Below are 10508 nucleotides of genomic sequence, written 5' to 3'. Positions count from 1 at the left end.
TAAACGTGTTCGTCGTTTATGATTGGACAAAGAACAAGTCTAGGTTTCAGTGTTAGAATAGAACAGAACAGAATCTTTATTTATACGCAATAAGAATTAAAGCTAAAAAGCTTGTGGGGTCGTTTACTTAACAAAATAATTACTTGTCCAATTAAAGACTATTAAGTATAACTAAAACACATTTCTAAAAACATTCTAATAGATCCCAATTTTTAAAATGCAAACTAAGTAAGAAACTAATACTAACATTAATTTTTTTTTGTTACTTCTCTACTTAAAAATACGTGTTATCAGTTAATTTCTTCCTAACTGTTGAACACGATAAACCAGTGAAAGCAAGGCTCCTGCAGTGATCATTTCTCCTGAGTAATCTAAGAAGTCTCTTGAGGTCAATACTACCTACATTTTTTTACATGATGTTTATCAAAGTCCGGGTTCGGGGCCTGGCCGGGGACATTGCGTTGTGTTCTTGGGCAAGACACTTTACTCTCACGGTGCCTCTCTCCACCCAGGTGTATAATTGGGTACCGGCGTAATGCTGGGGGTAACCCTGCCATGGACTAGCATCCCATCCAGGGGGGAGTATAAATACTCCTAGTCGCTTAATGCTACTGAAACCGGAGATAAGCGCCGGCCTGATGGGCCTTCTGGCTCGTAAGCAGTGACTTTACCTCATCAAGGTTCCATACCACTGAGCCTCGATATACCAGTGAGTCTTTTAACAATCTAGCATTGAATCTGTAGGTATCGTGATTGCTTCGGGGTCTCTTACTGAATAGCTACATTCCGGTTCTATGAAGATGCTATTAATTAGACATTCAGGTATTGAGACTATGCTTGCTCTATAAAATAGTTTAAATATTTGAAATTTGTAATCTAAACTGATCGTTTCCCATTCCGCAACGATGAGAGCTTCACTAGATGCCGTATATTTGGATAAGTTGTAGACAATTTTTGCTGCTATACAGTGAACTTTCTCAATTGAGTACAGAAGATCTGAATTTTTACACGAACCCCGTAAAATAATACCATACTTGATAGAAGGTAAGATTACTCTAAAATAGAATTTAAAAAAGGACAGCTTTGGGTAAAAATCTTGAGCGCGTCTATTTTTTTTTGCAAAGTTTTTCTTTAGTTCTAGCGTATGTAGTAGCCAAGTAAGCGTGTCGACCACGATCATACGTCCAAAAAAACGAGATTTTGTGACCTACAGTCTCGGACAAAATTGTTGAAACACTTTACAATTTCTTGCCCTCCCACAATGTTGTTTTGGCAATTGGGCTCAGAAACTCGCGTTAAAACAACATTGTGAGGGGAGAGTGAGCTGCGAAAGCTTCAGATCTGTATAGTCGTGTACTGTTCCAACGAATTTTGTCACAGACTGTATTTGTGAGGAATTTAAACTATTTATAGGACGTGCTGACAGGGTCATAAGTGACACAACTTTACAGTCGCCTTTATAACCGGTACGATAGTGCTGTTTAACGTTTTTATTCGTAACTGAGTTTGATGTACAGTGTTCGAATTTCTTTTGTTATATATCCACAATGATAAAATAAGCGAAATTGTTTAGATTTAGCTAAGAAAAGAGTCATGATCTGAAATATGGTTTTTCTTGCTGCCATTGATAGCGTGACAAGGGCACGAGCGTATTTGTTTTATCTCGCATTCAAAGGTTTTCTCTTCGTAAAGTAGCTAAAACGCGCTACATTTTTCCCAAAAGCGATTGGAGATTAATCAGTGACGATTTTCCTGGAAAGAAAAGCACATACAAAGGTTTAACAGTTAAGAGAAAACCTATCCCGCCATTGTTTAACAGAGGACGCCCATGGAAGTTATGTTATAGAAGGCAAGGGAGGCGGGGTTTCTACAATTGCTGTCCTTTCCAACTTCTAAAGGATATTACTGCCTACAATGAGGTCGTATAAAATACTAACTGATGCGGTATTTTACATAAAATGACGATGTATCGCCAACTGTCAAATATTGTTAGGGCTTAAAATTAGTTTGCACATATATGTATTACCCGGCCCAATGTTACGCGAGTAAAACTTCGTAAGACCCGGGAAATTTAAAAGAATACTTTTTATGTTCGTACAGTTTTTATTTTATAACTCTTCGACAATTTCTGTCGGTGAGAGACATGGAAATACAGGAAACACAAGTTATAGTTATGAAAAACACTAATTTTGCACAAGGATACAAACTTATGACACGTGATGTAAAAGCTTGTTTACTTTAGTTCATTGCGTGAGCAACTTTGTACCAAAATGGTGACACGCAGTTTGAAAACCTTACTGTATTAGACGGTTTCTACTGACTGTTTTTTCATAACAACTCCATTGTAGGCTAATTTGATATCGCCTAACAATTTTTCAAGTCGAATTTCGCTAGACAAAACCAACAAGAGAAGAAAACAACGACATTGTGTTAGTGTGCACGAGTCACCACTGTATTAATTAAATTTAGCAGGATCCTTTTTCTCAGTGCATTGACAACGTCACCATGCACATTTGCCTCAAAAATGGCTATTTTCTCTACTATAGTGTCCAAAACAATCGATTCACCTTCTGTATTCACTGCTCTTTCTGACTGTTTTATCGTCGTGGTTCAATTGTGCGCTATAAATCAAGGGTTTCCTTCTCCTAAAATGTAGCATATTTCCCGCCAATTCTTTTCATAACTGAAATTCCTCAAAAATACAGTCTCGGACAAAATTGTTGAAACACTTTACAATTTCTTGCCCTCCCACAATGTTGTTTTGGCAATTGGGCTCAGAAACTCGCGTTAAAACAACATTGTGAGAGGAGAGTGAGCTGCGAAAGCTTCAGATCTGTATAGTCGTGTACTGTTCCAACGAATTTTGTCACAGACTGTAGCTTAATACCGATTTAACCAAACGTACTGGAGGCAGTGGTGACCGAACGTAACCCAAAATTTGCTTAAGGACGTTCGCGCCCATTGCTACTGCGCATCCTTACAGCGCACGCAAATTCACATGCTATGTCATGCATCGAGTTTGCGCTCTAAGTACTAAAATGAACAATGATGGGGCAGATGGCCATTGCTATAAATTTGCTTGGATTTAACGATCTTGGATGTTCGGGGACCCCTACTTTTCTTTTCAGAGACATATTTTATTTACAATTATCTCCACATTGTCCAAAAATAAACTAAAAGTCAATGTGGGAAGTTAAACAAATTTCAAGATTTCTGTCCTAGGGATATGGAATCCTGCAATCTTGCGGCTGCGAGGCGCATGAAACTATAGTCGCTAAATGCGAACTCGTTCTTTAAGGAACCTCAACAGTTAACTAAATTCACGTGATGGGTCCACTTAAACAATGTTTGGTATAGAACATTTCACTTCAAAGATGTAATTACAATATTTTTGACCTCACAGACAGTGTGGCCTTACTCGCTAAAGAAGCCGGATTTTTTTTTTCAGATTTAGGGTGTTCTTCCGGGCAAGTTCTCTCCCAAACGAAGTCGGTGACCCGCCATTTTTTTTTTTACATATCTGACATCACTAACTCATCATCTTTCAATGGTACAATTTGCAGAAAAAAATCAATGTTAGAAAATTCTCGAGCGAACGTCCTTAAGACGAACTAGCTAATTAAAGTAGTACCTGCCCATACCTTCTTATCGAGCGTGCTAAAGCCAAACATTTAACAATATCATCCCTGTGGTCAAATGGTATCTTGGTGACGAAGATTTTCTTGCGAAAATTTGCACCCAGTACCCAGTTTAGGTCTCTTGTCGTGAGCCAGCACACTTCCCGGATCCATTGCCCAAAGCAAACATCACCTGTATATTCCCAACTCACAGCGCGCATTATCCACTCCGGTTGGCTACCATAGATACCACCTGGGAATCCCGGGTGTTGGTGAAGGGATGAGTAGAATGCCTCGTCAGGCGAGGAAGTGTCATTGAGCCAGGACAAAAAATCAATCGCTACTTTATCATAAAGAATATAACTCGCTGCTTCTCGTGTGAGTGCTACAAAATTGGACCCTTTCTTGATGCGAATTCCCCATGGTGGAGGACGCTTCGTAACGTTCGTCCTTCGCCATGAGTATCTCGCATAAAACTGGCCTCCTTCCACCTTGTCAGCTCTGTGGGAATACATATATCGATGCCAATTATTGATTGGAACAGCATAACTCTCGATGTTGTTGGAGCCATTCAGATTGGCGAGCGCTCGCACAATTTCGGCATTATTGTAAAGGGGGAACTCTTGCCCAGTAACATGCATAAAATATTTCCATTTTACTGAGCTCTTCATTAAATCCCCTAGACAGTTAATTTGCGCGTGAAGAATGCTAACATGAGGCCATATCACGTCGACAGTTTTATCAGTCAGAAAAACGTTGTCAAGGCAAGCAGTCATGGCTCGTATTGCTTTTCGAAATGCTTCAGATGATTTGACATCCACGTGTATGCAGTAAACATTCTGAGGCATATAGATGGATTGTAAAACCTTCTCTACAAGATCTGCGTTTGTGAATACAACCATTGCATAAGCAATGGGGAAGTCTCTTTCTTCTTGCGTGGGAGAGGGATGAGGGAAAAATTCCTCTTTTACATCATTGCACCCTTTTTCTTCATAACGGGAATACACTTCTGTTTCTGTTGGTTTTTTACCGGCGCAAAACCAATTTCCGATTTTGGAAAAGAAACACCAAGAATTTTTGCTAATGATCCGCTCGCATTCCGACCACGTTGTGGGTTCCTGTGGGAAAGAGAAAAAGCATATAAAAACTGTGCGTATTAACACAGGCAGCTGTACTGTACTAATGTTTCAACAAAGTCTCCCGGGTTGAATTCCTGGGTTCGGCGTCCTGTGAGGATTGAGTTGGTTTGTTCTTTTGTCTCTCTCTTCCCATGTAAATTTGAAAGACGTAAGGCCGTGCTTCTTTCTTGGATGAGGCCAAAGAACCAAACCTTTAATCCCGTAGTTACATCATTTGGTTTATGCTCCTTGGTTTTACTTGTTTCCTGCAACGTAGGCTTGCATCTTTAATAGATATTCTGGAGCTAAGCCCAACTGCCAACGCAGGATTAACTACCTCTTGATTTTATATACAATTAGACAGTGTCCAAGTGTTCAATTACAAGCCCATCGCATCCGCAGAACCCTCTCTTCTCGGGTCGTAAGGAGGTTTTAAGAACTATAATTTATCAGCAACTAATTGTCTGAAGTATGCGAAGTGAATTTAGAAACTCGTTCTTGCAAACGATTTGGAATTCGTAGATAGAGACTAAGGACGGTATTTGAAGCGAGTTTTGTCAAGCAGTAGTTTGCTTATTTCGACGAGACGACATTTAACACAGCACTAAAGGGTGTTCAAAATTTTGCAGTCAAGTGAAAAGACACCTTAAAGAAACGGTTGGTGAACACTGTTTTTGTGACTCAAATGTGCCACGCTGTGGAATCTCCTTCGGCGCACCACGCGCCCAATAACCTTCTCGTATTATAATTTATAAGAAACGATTTAGAAATACATGAAACAAGAAATATAAGTGACAGAAACCGACGTTTCGGTGCATCTTGCGCCATTATCAAGGTTATAAAGATAAAATGCGGTTTGTAAAAAGGCTACGTTAAAACGAATTTGCATAAAAGAGTGCCAAGCTAATTACATGAATACTTTAGCACGAAGAGAATCCGACTGTACATTCAATGCTGGTTTAAGATATTGAATACACAGCATTTCATTAACAAGGCAGTCAAATTTGTTCGTGCATTTCTTGATTACATTGAAGCGTGCTAAGAAATTGTTCGGAACAGCAGTGTTATGATCTTTGCAATAATGCCTGTAAATAGATGACGCCTTTTGACGGTGTCCCTCAACGCGCGTGTGAAGGTGGCCCTTTGTGTACCCGACATAACCTGCATCGCACAGGTCACACTTGAATAAATAAACAACGCATTGCTGGGTTACGATGTTAGGCTTGGGCTCACGCAAGCTTAGATCTTGTTTAAGCTTGCGGCTAGTAAACACGGGTTGAATGGTCTTCTGCACCTTACTACTAAGATCTCTAAGTTGTCGTTTGACAGACACTGCAGCATCCTGATCTTTATAGGGGATAACTATCCGGATGGTGTCATCGGTATGCTGTTTAGGTTGGTCCACTGCGACTCTCGAGGTGATAAACCTGTTGATGACGGAATCAATAAGGTGATTCGGATACCTCAGCTTACGGAAAACTTCTCTCAGACGTTCACACTCTTCTGAAAAATGCGCCCAAGATGATGATAGCCGGTGCGCACGATCAAGCATTGTGACGAGCAAGCCATGCTTGTAGCGGCTGTCCACATGGCTATGATAGTGCAGGAGTAGCCCTGTGTTTGTCGGCTTGACGTAAACCTTTGTTTCAACACATGGTGCGCGATTTAAAAGCTGTACCCCAAGGAAAGGGAGCATCCCATTTTTCTCTACCTCCATAGTGAAGCTCACGGCGCTATGGGCGTGGTTCAGAGTATCCAGGATGTCAATTGTTTCGTCTAAGGGTACATTTGTGAAGAGCGATGAGACGTCATAAGATACCAAGATTTCTCCCGGGTTTATCTTAACTCCACGAATTTCATTTGTGAAGGCAAAGATATCAGTGATGGTATGTTCGTTTACCGACAAGGGCTTAAGCTTAGCATCAAGCCATTTAGCAAGGGCGTAGTTGTAAGTGCCCGTAGCACTTAGCACCGTAGCACTAGACGAAACAATTGACATCCTGGCACGGAAAGCTTTCGAGAACAACTGGTTCAACGACACGTATGATCTAAACTTGACCAGAACTGATCTCGATGATCTTCTGCACGTTGCTACAAAGGGGCAGCTGTTTCAGTTCGACGGGGCCCTATACGAACAGACCGATGGAGTAGCTATTGGGTCTCCCCTTGGACCCCTTTTGGCTAATGTATTTATGTGCTCTATTGAAGGGTCCCTAAAAAGTCAAGGAAAACTCCCAGAATTTTACCGCCGCTACGTAGACGACACTCTAGTCAGGATGCCGGATCTGGCAGCGGCTACACAATTTTTGGATACTCTGAACCACGCCCATAGCGCCGTGAGCTTCACTATGGAGGTAGAGAAAAATGGGATGCTCCCTTTCCTTGGGGTACAGCTTTTAAATCGCGCACCATGTGTTGAAACAAAGGTTTACGTCAAACCGATAAACACAGGGCTACTCCTGCACTATCATAGCCATGTGGACAGCCGCTACAAGCATGGCTTGCTCGTCACAATGCTTGATCGTGCGCACCGGCTATCATCATCTTGGGCGCATTTTTCAGAAGAGTGTGAACGTCTGAGAGAAGTTTTCCGTAAGCTGAGGTATCCGAATCACCTTATTGATTCCGTCATCAACAGGTTTATCACCTCGAGAGTCGCAGTGGACCAACCTAAACAGCATACCGATGACGCCATCCGGATAGTTATCCCCTATAAAGATCAGGATGCTGCAGTGTCTGTCAAACGACAACTTAGAGATCTTAGTAGCAAGGTGCAGAAGACCATTCAACCCGTGTTTACTAGCCGCAAGCTTAAACAAGATCTAAGCTTGCGTGAGCCCAAGCCTAACATCGTAACCCAGCAATGCGTTGTTTATTTATTCAAGTGTGACCTGTGCGATGCAGGTTATGTCGGGTACACAAAGGGCCACCTTCACACGCGCGTTGAGGGACACCGTCAAAAGGCGTCATCTATTTACAGGCATTATTGCAAAGATCATAACACTGCTGTTCCGAACAATTTCTTAGCACGCATCAGTGTAATCAAGAAATGCACGAACAAATTTGACTGCCTTGTTAATGAAATGCTGTGTATTCAATATCTTAAACCAGCATTGAATGTACAGTCGGATTCTCTTCGTGCTAAAGTATTCATGTAATTAGCTTGGCACTCTTTTATGCAAATTCGTTTTAACGTAGCCTTTTTACAAACCGCATTTTATCTTTATAACCTTGATAATGGCGCAAGATGCACCGAAACGTCGGTTTCTTTCACTTATATTTCTTGTTTCATGTATTATAATTTATTAGAAAAAAGCATTACCTTTCTGTTATTCTTGAGGTACTGGCACACCGGTGTGCAAACAATGTATGTTCCGACGAAGAAAATGCACAGAAAAGATACAAATCTTCTTGTGTTTCTCCTCTTGCAGCCTTTTGGAATACTTTTCGTGAGTTCTGCAAAGGAAGGAAATATGCCAAAACAAAATTGGTTGAGACAAGAAGCGATAACAGACATAGAATCAATAATAAAGGAAAATGTAAGAGGTGGAATGTTGCCGTTTTAGCGCAAATAATTATATATTTAACATCATAACTGCCATTAGTACTAGTTTACCTAAACGGCAGAAATATTGCTAAGGGAGATGTTCAATTATGCTTGCAGTAATTTAACGACGGTTCCCACGTGGAATTGTGGGGAGATTTTAATAGGTTTTGTGCAGGGACGGTACAAAACGTGGACCCCCACACTAGACCCCCAGCTGGACCTCCGAGTAGAGAGAAAACAATAAGTGGTTTTTTACAGTGAGGTCATTAAATTCTAAGATAAAAATCGCAAGATCTTCTGAATTTCTTTTCTAAAGAAAGTGGAAGATGACCTAGAAATAAATCGTTTTTTAAGTTTCCAGTTCCGTGAGGTCCTTCGTTTCTAATGCCTCATTTACAATAGCAAGTTTTCCTTGACAACTTTTCCTTGGCAATTTTTCCTTGGCAGTGTAAATAAAAAACTATGACATTTTTTTCCTTGGCAAGTGTCGTTGTTCAAATACTGGCATGCTAGTTTTTGAACAAGGACACTCGTCAAGGAAAAAACGTGTCAAGGACGATATTAGATAGTGTAAATTACTTGTCAAGTGCACTTGTCAATGAAAACTTGTCATATTTTTCATTTACACTACCAAGGAAAAGTTTTCAAGGAAAGATGTTTCAAGGAAAACTTGGCAGTGTATACAGTCGGCAAGTTTTCCTTTATAAGTGGACTTCTCAAGGAACTCCTTGCTAGTGTAAATAAGGTTTAAAATAAAACATTTCGAATTTCCCAAACGTCACCTCGCGTGACACCACGATACAATGCTCCTTGTATTTGGTTGAAAAAAATGTCTATTTTTATGAATCTCAGCAGTTTGAGCCTTTCAAGTACATAAGGAGGTGTATTCATACACATATGTTTTATTTCATGAGCGAGAAATAAGCGCTTTCATCACAAAGTGAACTCCAGTTTTCCTTGATTACCGGAAGCCATATTAGTGGATCACATGGCCTCTTCATACAAAACTCTACAAAGAACTCAGAAACGATGAACTGCACAGACCTGAGAATTGGAGAGGTGGTTTAAAGATTTGTTTCCTACAACATTCCAAGTTCTTGACCTTTTCATTGAAAGATTTCGAATTAATTTTTTTGTTGCGTGACATTGTAAACTATCTGTAGTTTGGGGAAACGAGAAGCGAAATGGAAGATTCGCGCATAGCCATAATTCCTTGCACCTTTGACCACAATCCCTTGCGCTTTGAAAAAAAATGTGTTCTTCTCCCGGTTAGAGAGTTACCCCGTTCGTTGGCTTCAGTCTCACTCACTGCGGCAGCAATAATTACATAGCTGATTATTGAAAACTCTCTGCGTTGAGTGGTTGTTCTTGAGAGGATTACACACGGTAATCACCTAAACGGTTTTTTTCAAAATGGCCGCAAGCCGTTTTGTCTCGGTTATTATTCACCGTTAAATATGATCCATGAAAATAAGCCAAAGGTGTGTACGAACGCCAGCATTTACAATAACGTAAAATCGAAGATATATTTCTCCAATAGATCGTGTTCATGTGACTTGACATCTTCGATCGCCATAACGGCTAACTTTAACGTCACATCTACAACGACGATCTGGATATAAAAATGGGCAACAAACTGTAGTTGCTGTCTTCATCTTTTTTGCCAACGCCCAGAAGCTGGAATGAAGAGTTTGCAGCGTTTGGAAGCAGAGCACTAGTCTCCTAGATCCTGTTGAGAATCGTACCCAAAACCATTACTTCTCTGTTTGCCCAGTATCTACTGCTCGCAGCATTTCACTTGCCATTTGCAACTTCTACTATATAAAATAATATAATCTCGGCCAATGCCGCAGAGCGATTCCGCCCAATACAATTATATATTTTCTTTTAATCAGCCGCCGATAGAATGCAGTATTGCCTTGTCAAAATCCCAATTTTTTTATGGCTGTGAACAGAATGGATACTCCAAAATAAGGTGAACCACTTAGTCTCCTGTATATAAATTACCAAACGATCTTTCTAAAGTTTTACTAAGTTTAAATATGGTGTCACCAGAACAATTTATGAAATATAATCATTTCGTGCCGGCGCTCTACCTAATCACTAGAGATCAGTGCCTAACCTAGAAGTTATTCGAATTCTCTGCTTAAAAGAAGTGCGTTTTATCTGCCAAGCGGGTTAACACCGAGGTTGGCAGGTATTGCCACGTAACGTCACCGAATGCCG

The 10508-nt window shown here is 40.5% G+C and overlaps 2 protein-coding genes across 5 annotated transcripts in view; both read right to left on the bottom strand.

Moving 5' to 3' along the window:
* Positions 1 to 1620: 1620 nt before the first annotated feature.
* The window catches only part of LOC137976199 (N-acetyllactosaminide beta-1,6-N-acetylglucosaminyl-transferase-like), a 43658-nt gene continuing 34770 nt past the window's right edge, over positions 1621 to 10508 (bottom strand). For 3 of the 4 annotated variants that reach the window (XM_068823499.1, XM_068823497.1, XM_068823498.1), the window contains exons 3-4: positions 8058 to 8191; positions 1768 to 4735 (exon numbers count right to left, since the gene is read on the bottom strand). In XM_068823499.1, the coding sequence (XP_068679600.1) occupies positions 3620 to 4735; positions 8058 to 8191 (1250 nt within the window). In that variant the 3' untranslated portion in view covers positions 1768 to 3619. The other variant, XM_068823500.1, reaches the window with a different exon arrangement.
* On the bottom strand, positions 5566 to 6428 carry LOC137974602 (uncharacterized). The gene has a single exon (XM_068821508.1). It carries the CDS (start codon positions 6285 to 6287, stop codon positions 5643 to 5645), a length of 645 nt encoding a protein of 214 aa, XP_068677609.1. The 5' UTR covers positions 6288 to 6428; the 3' UTR covers positions 5566 to 5642.

This window comes from Montipora foliosa, chromosome 11, assembly GCF_036669935.1.
Source record: "Montipora foliosa isolate CH-2021 chromosome 11, ASM3666993v2, whole genome shotgun sequence".
Taxonomy (NCBI): domain Eukaryota; kingdom Metazoa; phylum Cnidaria; class Anthozoa; order Scleractinia; family Acroporidae; genus Montipora; species Montipora foliosa.
This window is presented reverse-complemented; position numbering and strand designations above follow the sequence as displayed.

Bases quoted from the DNA above. Each gene is read 5' to 3' on its own strand.
- LOC137974602 (XM_068821508.1), bottom strand. From the start codon at position 6,287: ATGCTTGATCGTGCGCACCGGCTATCATCATCTTGGGCGCATTTTTCA.